This window comes from Chrysemys picta, chromosome 2, assembly GCF_011386835.1.
Source record: "Chrysemys picta bellii isolate R12L10 chromosome 2, ASM1138683v2, whole genome shotgun sequence".
Classification (NCBI taxonomy): domain Eukaryota; kingdom Metazoa; phylum Chordata; order Testudines; family Emydidae; genus Chrysemys; species Chrysemys picta.
The window spans coordinates 147,708,749-147,721,973 of NC_088792.1; the positions used below are offsets into that span (position 1 = coordinate 147,708,749).

The 13,225-nt window shown below is 59.9% G+C and overlaps 1 protein-coding gene across 7 annotated transcripts in view; it reads right to left on the reverse strand.

Moving 5' to 3' along the window:
• Positions 1–13,225, reverse strand: part of NT5DC4 (5'-nucleotidase domain containing 4) — a 33,900-nt gene that overhangs the window by 11,764 nt on the left and 8,911 nt on the right. For all 7 annotated transcript variants that reach the window (XR_010598579.1, XM_024110510.3, XM_005279284.5 and 4 more), the window contains exons 2-9: positions 9,828–9,901; positions 8,930–9,047; positions 7,956–8,051; positions 3,791–3,882; positions 3,358–3,415; positions 2,562–2,655; positions 1,212–1,265; positions 566–649 (exon numbers count right to left, since the gene is read on the reverse strand). Coding sequence is in view for 6 of the 7 variants with exons in the window: in XM_024110510.3 (XP_023966278.2) it covers positions 566–649; positions 1,212–1,265; positions 2,562–2,655; positions 3,358–3,415; positions 3,791–3,882; positions 7,956–8,051; positions 8,930–9,047; positions 9,828–9,901 (670 nt within the window). In the remaining variant the exon portion in view is untranslated. The remainder of the gene's footprint in view (positions 1–565; positions 650–1,211; positions 1,266–2,561; positions 2,656–3,357; positions 3,416–3,790; positions 3,883–7,955; positions 8,052–8,929; positions 9,048–9,827; positions 9,902–13,225) is intronic.

Sequence of the window (13,225 nt, forward strand, 5' to 3'; positions counted from 1 at the left end):
GGGACCCTCGGTCCCTCCTGTTCTCTGCCGGTGGCTCTCCACAGCTGGCTCTCCTGAAACGCTTTGGGCTAATGCTGGTCACTGACTTGGAGACGGGTCTGCGCTATACAGAGGGCTGTCCCTTCCACTCTGACTCAGAGACAGGCGTGGCTGCTGGGAGCCACTTTCTGATTTTTAAAGCAGCGTGGCTCTTAATTCGGGCCAGGCCAAGCCCCAGAGCACCCCCCATGGTGAAACTGGGCCGCATGGGCTGGAAGCTAGCGACCCAGAGACAACCACAGGGCCCCATCCCCTTTCTGTTTGTTGCAGGCGAGCCCTGATGCTATCTGACAAGGGAGACGACGCAGCCCCCCCAACACACCTCCAGGGGAACCACCTTTGTCAGGCGCTCTCCCCCCGCCCCGTGCATGTATTTCAGCTTGGGTGCTCAAGGTGCCCCCCACCAGCAGAGAGTGCTGCAGACCCACAGGTGGGGCAGCAAGGCTGGGGCAAACGGCTTTGGCTCAAGCTGAGAGCACAGGCCACACCAGCTCCCGGGGGCCCTGGGGGAGGGCTGGGTACTCACATCTGTGTAGTTGTAATCGCTGTTGGTGGCCAGGAAAACCTTCCCCGCTTCCTTCATGCGGCTCAGCAGCAGGGGCACACGGGGCTGCGCAGAACGAGATCCATGCAAGGGGCTGGCTTTGCAGGCCCGGGCAAGGGGGCAATGGTGCCCCACTGGGGCTGGGTCCTAGGACCAGCTCTAGCTGGGGGAGTTCCGGCAGATGAGGCCTGCGTCCACAGAGCTGGGGGAGCAGGGTTCCTGGCCCGGCTGGCTCATCACTGGGTAATGCAGTAACCTAGGAAGGGCAGCTGGGCGGGGAGGGGTGTCGTTGGCCAGGGGTGGCCCCACTCACACAGTAGGGGGATGGTTTTGCTCAAACCGCTCCCCCCCCCCCCCCCCCCCCCCCCCCCCCCCACACACACACACTGCAGGAAGGAAGCCTGAGAGAGATCTCAGTGCGGGAAGGGAGGGAGCCAGTCTGGTCCCAGGGGGCTGGGGGAGCAGGACAGGTTTGAGAACCATGCTGGCCATAATGCCCAGGGGAGGGGATGCTCAGGAAGGATGCATGGGGGCCATGTCGACCCTGCAGGGCATGGGTGTTATGCCCCTCTAGGCCCGTTTGGTGGGGTGGAGCGCAGCCATTCCAATTGGGGGATGCAACACTCACGTCTTTCACCACGAACTTCTCCAAGTTCTCCAGGGTCTTCTCCTTCAGGCAGCCCTGGGCAAGCACGGGGAGAGGGGGCGGGTCACAATCGCTGCTATCTGCCCCCATGGGGCGTTTGCCCCCTTCCCCTGCCCATGTGGCGTGGGGGACTTCTTATGCCAGGAAATGGACCGAGGCCCCCAACTCCAACTTCGTGTCCCCACACACACACACACACACACACACACACCCCGGTGCCCCCACAGCAGCACCCGGATGGCAGTGCCATGGAGCCACGCCTGGCTGGGCCACATCACAGCCCATCACACGCTGTGTCGCAGCACGGGCACTGAGGCCCAGGGAGTGTTAGCCCCTCCCTCCGCGCCCTGGGGCACTGCCCAGTGCCCCATGCTGCAGGACAGAACCAGCCCCCATTGTACGGTGTAGGCCCATGCCCTCAGGAGGAGCACAACTTCACGGGAGAGAGGACAGCACTTGGAGCCCCCTCACTGGGGCAAGCATGTGCTCCCAGCCGGTATCTGATCACCCAGCTAGTCCCTTCCAGTCAGTGCTTCATTTGTAATGAAAGCGGGGCCAGGGCTCCGGACTGCCACAAATAAAGCCCTGGTTCCGATGCGGTAACTCACCTTGCTCATTTGGGGCCAGGACTCCACACTTGCCACTCCTGACACACGGTGCAGGGCAATGGGCTGAACCGGACTACACCCAAACCCACAGCTGGAGCCCACGGGCCAGAGGCAGCAGCCCGGCCAGGTGAGCCAGACGGGCACCTCCCCATGGCTGAGCCGGTCCCATCAGGGAATCACCTCCCCTGGCAAAGCCATTGGGAGCCCCCTCGAACTGGTCCCATCTGCACAGGGAGCAGAGTGTCCTGGGGGGGGGGGGCACTGCTGGTGAGGTCTGTGCATCCCGGGGCCCAACCTGTCCATTAGGGGTGGGATCACACAGATGAGCTGCCAGCTTTCCTGGGCTGGGCGTCAGCCTCCCATGCGGGCACGCAGTGCCTCTGACTTGGCTCAAAGAGCCAATCGGGAGCCCCCACCCTCAGGTGGGCTCCAGCATCCTCTGCACAAACACCGGCAAGCCCCACGCTGCCTGGGGCACTGTCTGGACTGGAGACCATGTCCTGCTGTCACCAAGATCAAACCTCATGTCACCCACACACCCCAGCTACAGACGGGAGCAAGCAGGTGTAGCCCACGGCAGTAACTTGCCCTGTTACATTGGCTAAGCCTGCTTGGAACCTGTTATGGTGGGTTTACACTGGGATTTTAAACTGATTCCAGTGCAAGCTTCCCAATGCAGACCAGGCTTCCCAGCCCACTGAGGGGTTCCCAGGCAGCGACCGACCGAGAGATGCACGTGGTCCATGGCCTCGCGCACGTCCTGGAAGATGCTGCGGAATGACATGAAGAGGTTGCCGTGTTTGTAGCCCGTGTCACAGCTGGGAAAGCGAGGAGAGAAAATGGTCAGTGGGGAAAGGAGAGGGGCACTGGGCTGGGGGACTTTGAGTGAGGCAGGGGGAGGTGCAGCTGGGATGGCAGCCAAGGCACTCCTAGACACCCCAGGGAAGGGGGGAATTGCTGCCCCAGGCCCCCCAGACAGCAAAATGCTTCTTCCCCACCACACCCAGCAAAGGGAAACCCAGGGCTGGTGTGTGCCCCTGCCAGGCCCCGGAGCAGCCAGGCACTTCCCACAGCAGCCCTGGGGGTTGGGAGTTTGGGGGGCTCGTCTCAGACACAGGCAGCCAGGCGGGCCGGAGTCTCAACGGGAGAAGATTAGGCTGTCTGTCAGGCAGGGAGGAAGCAGGGTGGCCTGACAGCTTGCCCACTGGCCATCTGGCATCTGCTACTGCCAGGCCCCAGGGCTCTCGCTCTGGCAATCAGCAGGGATGTTGAACCTCCCAAACCTGCCAGCCTCCCCGACCCCAGGGACCCCCTCCCGCGTCCCAAGGAAAGCTCCACTCAGAGCCAAACCCAGCCAGGCTTTGGCAGAGCGTCTGGACCTTTCCCAGCCTGCTGCGGAGATGACAGGACCCAGTCGGGCTGCTGAGTGCAGGGATCAGCAGGATGCCCCCCTCCACCCCCGCACCCCACACACACACACTCCTCAAATCCTCAGCGTGCCGCGAGGCAGGGGCTCTCACTTGACGTATCTGGAGCAGTTGGTAAAGAAATCCACCAGGCAGGCGTAGAGATAGGTCTCTGCCAAGGGAAAGGGAGGGCAGGTCAGCAAGGCAGCTGGCTCAGACAGCAGGCTCTGGGAGAGGGGCCCTGGGAGCTGTGGGTGCGGCCCAGCCACTAGCCTAGGACATGGGTTCAAGCCCTGCTCTGCCACAGACCCCCCTGGGCCAGTCACTTAGCCTCTCTGGGCCTCCGATCCCAGCTGTCACCTGCATGGCCCTCGCACAATTGGGGGTGGTAAACGCATTCGGGTGAGATGCTCAGATACTGGAGGGCAGACAGGTACCAGAGAGAGGCGGGGATCCTGGTGAGTGAGGGGGCCCCAGGGGAAATGGGGGCTGAATTTTACAGCAGGGCTGCCCCCTGCACATGGGGGGAGGCCATAGCCCTGTGTACCTGTGAGGTTGAAGAGCGTGTTGAGAATGTGAAATCGCTTCATATCGTCCCGCTGAATGAACTTGTTGGGGTAATAATTCCAGATCTCAGCCCTGGAGAGGGAGACAAACCCATGTGAGGGACTGCGGGGGGGCACTGGCTGAGTGAGGGGCAGGGCGGAGCTGCCAGAGAGGGCAGATGCTGTAGAGCAGAGGCAGAGCTCAGCTGTGATGAATCCTACAGGGATTTTCCCACAGAGGCTGCTGGACACAGACGACCCTGGGGTTCTCTCTAGCTTCCAGCCTGCAATACCCAGTGTTACCACAAGCTGGCACCCTAAGCCAGGCCTCCTGCCCCGCATAGGCCAGCTCCCGGGTGGCTGGAGCAGGTGTGTTCTGCACACACAGAGCACCGCGAAGAGCCAGCTGCAGCCCCCTAAGCCACGCGCTTGTCTCCACGGCCCCGTGCGACATCCCAGCAGCACCCACAGCAGGGAGCCGGCCAGCCTGCAATGGCCACCAGCTCCCCGCAAGGAGCCTAGCGGTCACAGGACAAGAGCACTGATTGCCATGCAGCAGCAGCCAAAGAGAACAAAAACTATGTTATAAATCAGGGGTGGGCAAACTATGGCCCGCAGGCCACATCCGGCTCACTAGCCAATTTAACCCAGCCCTGGAGCTCCTGTTGGGGAGCAGGGTCTGGGGCTTGCCCCGCTCCCGCGCTCCAGCCGGGGAGCAGGGTTAGGGGCCACTCCATGCACTGCGGCTCCCGGAAGCAGCGCATGTCCCCCCATGGCTCCTACATTTAGGGGCAGCCAGGAGGCTCCACGCGCTGCCCCGTCTGCAGGAACCGTCCCCGCAGCTCCCATTGGCCAGGAACTGTGGCAAATGGGAGCTGCAGGGGCAGCACCTGTGCACGGGGCTGCACGCAGAGCCGCCTGGCCATGCCAGAGCCGGAGGGGGGACATGCTGCTGCTTCCGGAAGCTGCTTGAGGTAAGCGCCGCCCAAAGCCTGCACCCCGACCCCCTCCTGTGCCCCTGCCCCATCCATGATCCCCCTCCTCCACCCTAAACCCCTCAGCCCCACCCCAGAACCTGCACCTCCAGCTGAAGCTCTCACCCCCTCCACACACCCCAATCCTCTGCCCCAGCCCAGAGCCCCAGCCTGCACCCTGAACTCCTCTTTTCTGGCCCCACCCCAGAGCCCTCACCCCCTCCTGAACCCCAACTTCGTGAGCATTCATGTCCCACCATACAATTTCCATACCCAGGTGTGGCCCTTGGGCCAAAAAGTTTGACCACCTCTGCTATAAAGCATGACAATGGGACACCCCCCTGCATCCTAATCAACGCTGACAGCACACACACCCCCGCCCCATTGACACCATGCCCCCCACCAGCTGACGGGATGCCCCAGGATGATCAGTGAGGGCACGCAGGGCTGCACTATTTATACACTACAATGCAGGGCATTCGCTGGACACTTTCCCACCAAAGGACCCCACCCCGAATCCTACTTGCATCTGGTCGGATTCTTGACCTGCTCCCTGCCCCATGGGGGACCAGCACTTCTGCCCCCATCCAGAGATCTAGCCCCATGGCCGGCCGGGCTCAGACAGGCCCCTGAGATGATGCTCCCCGGCTGGGCCTTTTGTCCCGAGCTGCACCGCCCAAACCTCTGGAGTTTTCCAGATAAACCCAGTGCAACCCGAGTCCCTCAGCATGAGGCTTCCTCCCTTTCCAGGAAGGGGACGACCTTCCCCATGCCCTTCCCCGGAATGTCTCCCCGGAGCGCCGGGGAGGGAGGGGGAGATATACACCACATTCCTACATGTTTCCCTAAATCTCCTGCATGTTTCCACTGCCCCCCAAAGCCGGTGGCTCAGCTGTGCTCACAGCTGCCCAGTCACTCAGGCCGTGGGGATGGAAGGTAACAATCGCCGCGGCGCAGCGTCTGGTTGGAAAGAAAACACGCTGGCTAAAAGTATCCCCTGCCTGGCAAGCAATGGAACTGCTGGTCCCATTGTGCCCAGCTGCTGCACCGCCCCAGGCCTGGGCAGAGACAGCTCCTTGTGGGGCACAGCCCCCCATCTGGGAGCATGCGGCTCTCCCCCAATCTGCCCCAGTGCTTCCCAATGCAGCCACAAGGGAGCTGATGGCACAGCCATCTCCCCGCGGAAGCAGAGATGGCCATGCCAGGTGACAGGCAAAGAATCATAGAATATCAGGGTTGTAAGGGACCTCAGGAGGTCATCTAGTCCAACCCCCTGCTCAAAGCTGTGACCAAGGGCAGGGCAGAGCCAGGCCCCTCAGATCTCCCCTCTCCAGTGCAAGAGGTGTTCTGGGGCAGGGGTGCAAGGGTGGACTGGGGCCAGCCCTCTGCCCTGATGTGCCCCTGGTGCCAGCCTCAGCACTAGGGTGAATTTGCCCCTTGGCGAGTAGCTTCAGCCTGTCCCACCTCCCCTTGCGGTTCAGGAACAGCTCCTCCAGGGATGAGTGCCGGGCTGCAGGGGAGGCGCAACCCCGGGACGCTGGACAACGCCAGGTTTATAAAGAAGATGAAGTGCTGGGCCGGCAGCAGGCTGGTGTTGTCGCGCTTTATTTAGAACCATGACAGCAGCCTGGAGACATCCCTCCGCCCCAACCTGGCTCCCCCCCTACCTCCAGGGAGCAATGTGGAGGCTTCATTATGCCCAGGATCAGAGCACTGGCAGCAATCCCAGAAGCGCAAGGATGGCCCACTGGTTAGGGGCTGGCCTGGGAGATGAGGCAAAGTCACTTGGGTGCTCTGTGCCTCAGTTTCCCCTCTGTCCAATGGGGAGAACAGCCCTGCCCTGCCCTGCCTCCCAGGGCTGGGTGAGGATAAATGCATTAAAGACTGTGCGGTGTTCAGAGGCCAAGGTGACGAGGAAATACCTTCACTAGGTTTTGTATAGCAGGGTCCCTCTCCAGTTGCCCTGCAAGGGGAAGGACATGGGGGTGAGCCTAGCATCTCCGGAGAGGTCAGAGCAGGCGGGTTTTTCAGGGACATGATCCATTGCGGCCCACAGTACCTGAGTCAGACCTTTCCAGCATGGTCAGTGCCAGACTCAGGGGCAAGCCCCACTCCGTGACTCAAGGGCAACTTGGAGACTGACCCCTGCAAGGCCCTCTCTCCCAAAGCACCAAACCAGGCAGCCAGCTCCAGGGTCCTCCAGGCCCACCTCAATGCCACCCGCCCTGCTGTCCCCCACCCCCTCCAACGCAGGAGCAACGGAGAAAAGGGCAAGGAGCGAACAAACCACCCGGGGGCAACAGGTGCATTTGGTTCCCAGCCCCCTCCCTGGGCAGGGCTGATTCCTGGCACTCGTAGGGCCCCGCTGTGCAGCCAGGCCAGGTACCCACCAGCAGACACTGGGCAGTGCAGGCTGGGAGCAAGAGAGCCTGAGAACCCAAAGGTCTGTCTGTGCCCAGCAGCCTTCGTCATGCGGCTCCTGGGAGGGGAGAGGAGGCCAAATGCTGCTGTCTTGACAGTGCCCCTGGTCTCACTCCAGCTCCTAGACATGCAGCTGAGTGCTGGGTCATCCCTCATTGCCCTCCCCTGCCCCCCAGCCTTCCCTTAACTGCAGGGCATGCGCGCTAATCCCTCAGCACCCACGGGCAGAGTGGGTGGCAGGACCGAGCAGCTGCCTTAGGAGCCTGGCCAGGAATAGCTCTTATCCAGCAGGGACCTGGCCTAGCGCATCAGGACGATTCAGCCCTAGGATCAAGTGTCCACAATAGGAGGAAATCTAATAGGGGCCATTGCAAGGCAGACACCTCTGGACAGTGCAGGGGTTGTGGGGAGGGAGTTGGTGGGTGGCAGTGGAGGGTATGCAGAGCCTGAGGCTACACTGGCAATGCCAAGGGGCCAAATGCCCTCGCCACCCCACAGGTCACTATGCCCAGCAGGCACTCAGCCCTCAGCAGGATCAGGGCCCAGTCTGCTGGCTTCCACTGGATTCAAGGGGAGTGAGGAGGTCAGAGGAGCCCGGGGTTCCGATGGGATAGGGAGACACAGGAGGGAAACACTGCCACGTATGGACTCATGGACTCAGCACGGGAAGAGCTCCGCCGGCCCCTGACGGTGGGGGGTTGCGCCAGAGTCTCCCGGGGCTCCCGCCCCACCCCAGGGCTGTGCCGGCAAAAGGAGCAGCGAAGGCACCTACCCATTGAGGAAGCGGAAGCCGTGGGCGCAGACCAGCAGGTTCCCATGAGAGTCAACCTTCAGCAGGTTCCCATACTGAGTGTCAAACACCAAGCCCCTGCAGGGGGGAGAGGAGAGTGTCCGGGGGTGTGGGGAGCCCCGTTCAGAGAGCAACCAGCTCTAGGAGCTGCTCTAACCTCCCGGTGCCAGCCCGCCGATCCTCCACGCAGGGGAATTGAGTCCCAGCAGCGGAGCTGCGTCCAAAGCAGGGTGGTGGGCTCTGCTGGCGTGGCAGCATCTGAGCGGCAGGGCCTTGGGTTCCAAAGCACTGTGACCTGGGGAGGGGGCAATGCCAGCCCCCCCTTGCCCATCCCTAGTCACCTGGTGGCTTGACTGACTCCACAGGCCTCAGGAAACCACTCAGGCCCTTGGCTGAACAGCACCACCAAAACGGCATCTGCTGTCCACATTGGTGTCACCCCACTAGTGTCACTGGGTTTACACCTGGGACCAATTGGGCCTCCAAGGCCCAACCCATCGTGTCCTGCACCTTGTGTTTACACTTGGGCATGGGGGTGCCAACTTGGAATGGCAGCAACAGGCCCCTGCTTGGCATGGGGGTAAGTGACAAGGCAGGGTGGCAACGGACAGGGCCCAAGCCCCCTGGGAACAATGGAGGTTCACGCATCTCCCCATGATGAACAAGGGAACCCCCCCCCGTCCCCGACTGGAGCTCCCGGGTGCTGAGCAACGCAGCCCCTGGCCATTCACTCCAGAGGACAATACCCAGGTAACCCGGCTTGACTCTCAGATCCAAGGGGGCAAATAGCCACTAAGTGGTGTAAACCAAACCCCTTTGAACTGGGGGTGTTCAGACACAACGAGCCTGGTGCATTGGGGAAGGAGGGGCACTTTAAAGCGTCACGCCCTGCCCCCCAGCAGTCAGTGGAGCTCGCTAGGGGACAGCCCAGAGTGGCTGTGGGGGGCAGCACTCACCTGGTGGGGAAGGTCGGGTCATACTGGTACTTCAGGATCTCGTGGGGGTACCCAATGGAGACCAGACAGTCCAGCAGCAGCTCGAAGGCCAACTCCTCGTAATCTGGGGACTTGTATACTGCGGGCGGGAGTCGGGGGAGGAGAAGAGGAGCACAAGCCAGAGCTCCAGCAGCCAGCACGGGGAACCCTCTCCCCAAAACAAGGGATTAGGGCCCAGGCCTGCCTCCCCCAAAGACCCCAGGCTGTAGCAACACCCAGGGGGTGGGGCAGGGGGTTACAGCTGGGATCCCAGTTCGCCCACTGGCACTGGTATGCTGCAGACAGCGTAACCAGCATGAGCCCCGCTGGGGCAGGCAACTGGAATCTGCCTTTGGAATGTGGGGAGCCCCTGGCACTCACGCCCCATCCCCACTGGGGCATGGCCCATATGGGGCCAGCTAGCCGGTATAGGCGAGAGGCAGCCTTAGAACTAACTAGGGTCTAGCCCCTGCTCCCATTCAAGCCGATGGCCAGAACCTGGTGTGAATCCAGAGCTGCGCCGGGGCCAAGAGGAGGGTTACTCCGGATTTCTGGGAACAAGACGGGGGGCTCAGCAAGCAGCCACCACAGACAGTCCTGGGCCCCGGACCAAACTGGGAAGTGAGGATCAAACTGGGGGAAGCCAGCTGAACTCCCAAACCAGTGGCAAAGTCACCAGGCCAAACTGTTGGGATCCCAGATACAGGCCAGAACCTCACAGACCAAACCATGGACCAGGCAGGTTAGCTTGGTGCCTACCCAGAATTCTTCCTGGGCCCATCGACTGGATCCCATGGTGCCACCCAGCTCCTCACAGGCCAGGCCAGAGGTAGGTCCTGCCCTATAGGAACCCCATCCCTCCTCCCGGCCCAGAACTCACTCGCCAGCGTATAGTCCATATCGAAACCAAAGCACCTGATCTTCTCCAGAGCCAGGCTGCGGTTCACAAAGATCCTGGAAGGAAAATGACAGTAGAGGGTGAATGGGGGGCAGCCCTGCTTCCCCAGGGCTCTCGCTCTCCAGTTGGCACTGCCCCCCTTTAATACCAACACCCCCCACCTGGCACCCCCTCCAGCTCACCCCCCCTTTGTTCAAGCAGCCCCTGAGAGAACCACAGTTTGCCACTGCCAAAGAGATGTTCCTGCCCCAAGTTCGCTACCGGTCCCGCTGGGCTGCATCTCTGGAGGGGAGCTGGGCTGAGGCTTCAAAGGGGAATGCTAGTGAGCGCCCGGTCACGCCAGCGCTGCTCCGGGCAGGCTAGTCCTGGGTTTGCCATCACAGGGACATTAGCTGGGACCTGCATTTGTCCTTCCCTCACCTCCAGCCCAGGGGGATTTAGCTGCTAGTGACTGACAGAGACAGACAGTCTCCTCTCTGCACCCGCCTGCCCACAGCCTGCCAGGATGCTGGGGCCCTGGCCACGCTGGTAACATGGCCATGCCCCACTCAGACCCACCCTGTGCACACGGGCTTGCTGCCATGGGCTCCCCTAGCCTAGTGAGCAGCCAGCCCTTTCCACAGCTCCTGCAGCACAGACAGGTTCTGCTCTTGGGAAGGAACAAGAGCTAGCCAAGGGAGCCACCAGCCAGGGGGAGCCAGAACTGGCACTGTGGAGGGGGAGCACAGCCCCTTTGGGGAATGCTGGTGTCCGGGAACCCCAGCAGGGTGCAACACTCCAAAGCTGTCATCTGGGGAGGAGCGACTGAACGAGTCCAGCAGAGACATCAAGGATCAAACTCACCACAGAGGGGCCACCTAACCCCAGGGCTGGAGCCCACCCTGCACCTGGCAGGAGGGCTGGGCAGTTTAGCCTAGCGGGTACAGCACTAGACTGGGGCTCAGGAGACCTAGATATTATTCTTGGCTCTGCCCCAGGCCTGCTGGGTGACCTTGGGCAAATCCTGTCACTGCCCCGTGCCTCAGTTTCCCCATCTGTAGGGTGGGAATGCTGCTGCTGGCAATAAGAGCTGGGCGTTGTTATTGAGGCGTGAGATTTCCAAAATATCTAATGGACTTCGGAGGGCAGGTGCAGCCTTCACTCTTCAGTCCCTTCGAAAACCCAGCGTCAGCGCCCCGGGACAGGGGGACAGTCCAGGGACCCGACATCCACTAGAGCAGCTGCCACCCCAGCCACTGCCCTCGCAAGGAGATGTAGGGGGAGCAGCTGCACGGGAGCGGATTTCCTTAGGGCAGCGTAAAGGAGCTGTGTGGGCAGCTGGAATCTGCCCTAGAAACTCAGAGAAGCCCAGGGCCAGGGGGCTGATGGACCTGGGGCCTCTGGAGTTAACAGCCGGAGCAACTACAGCTTGAGCTAACGAGCCAGGGCTGGACTAGTCTCGTGCTCTGTAGCCAGGCAGAGTGGACCCGCTCAGCAGTGGGGCAGGCCATGTCTAGCCCAGCAACAGCCTAATAAATCGGGGGGGAGCAGGAATTCCACGAGGAGGTGCAATGAAAGCAAATGTGCTGAGCCCCTAGCCAGTGTGCTGCCTCTGGGGGAGGGGCCCAGCTCCTGCCCTGACCCCAGCAGAGGGAGATGAGGCAGCCCTGGGGTCTGTGCCCCTCACAGCGGCGCCACCCTGGCATCAAACGATTTCCAGGTGGCCCATGGGCAGGCGTTCCCGCTAAAATTTCCTGAGGTGATAAACACCAGCCAGCCGCGGAGAGTGGAAGTGCCTTAAACCTACCAGCTCCCAGCCCTGTTCCCAGTCTCTGGCTCCCAGCAGAGTTGAAGGGAATCAACCAGCGTGTTCATGGGGAGCAGGGTGGCGTGAGGAGGCAAGAATCAGGCTGCTTTGAGGAGAAAGGAGGTGGGGGCCCCCTAAATCAGAGCCTCCTGCACCACAAGGTGTTGAGAAGACACACCCCTCCCCAGAGGCAGCTGCATGAGGACAGGCCCAGGGGCGAGAGGCGACCAAGGCAGCATATCTGGAAGCTGTTACCAGATCCCAGCTTTCAATGGCTGCTGCCACAGGAGCGTTGCACATCTGGGAGGCACGAATCCTCGTGCCACCCTCCTTGCCAGCACAACAGGAGCGGAGCTGCGCTGGGCATTGATGGAAAACAACGGGGGTTGGGGGAGGCTTCCTGCTCACTGTGCAGATTTCCCTCCCCCCCCCCCCCGCAAGCATGTGGAGGAGGTGTTCACTTCGCATTTGGCTCTGATCTGCAGGAGCAAAGGATCAGACGGAGAGCTGGTGAGTAGTGCGAAGGAGCATGTCTGCTCCATGGAGGGCAGGGTGAGTGCTGCTGATGCCTTTTATGGCCAGACATCAATTCTTGGCAAAATCATGGAAAGTTTATTAAGGGATACAATCAATAAAGATTAGGCACACAATTAATGCCAATCAACATGGTTTTATGAGAAATAAGTCTTGTGGGCTTTTCTATTTTTTAAACGAGTTCACAGGTTTGGTTGATAAAGGTCACTGTATCGATAGAATAGATTACCTTTGTAAGATATTTAACCAAGTCCCACTTGACATTCGGATATAAACATTTTAGCACCGGAGAGAACCAATGCAGCCCATGTTAAATAGATTAAAAACTGGCTTACTGATAGATCTCAAAAGTAATTGTAAATGGGAAATTGTGTAATGGGGAGGCCATAGGCATCTGCTCTTGGCCCACTGCAATTTAAAATCTTTATCAATGTTCCGGAAGAAGACAATCATGGCTTGTAAAGTTTGCAGAGGACACAAACTGGTGGATCAGTAATTAATGATGGGGACAGATTAAACAGACTGTATACAGATTATACAGGCATGCATCCGATGAAGTGGGTTTTAGCCCACGAAATCTTATGCTCAAATAAATGTGTTAGTCTCTAAGGTGCCACAAGAACCTCGTTCTTTTTGCTGATACAGACCAACATGGCTACCACTCTGAAAACAGACTGTTCTGGATCACCTAATAAAATGGGCTCCTTTGAACAACCTTGGTTTGAATATAGCCAAATGCAAGGTCATGCACCTCTGAACAAGAACGCAAGTCCAACTGATCTACCAGGACTCCTCCGTCCTTTTCAGTGTCACTGCATTCCACTCTAAGTGCCTACATGAGAAAAAGATCTGATAGCAGATGGCTCTTTAAGCTAGATTAATTCAGACTAGAAAAAGCACAAGTTTTTAACAACTTGGCTGGGTGCATTCTCCATCACTTGAAGTCTTTGTCTAAATATATGCTCTAGTTCAGACAGAAGTTATAGGTTTGATGCAGGAATTGTGTGATTTCATGGAGGATAGGTCCAGCAATGGCTATTAGCCAGGATGGTGTCCCTAG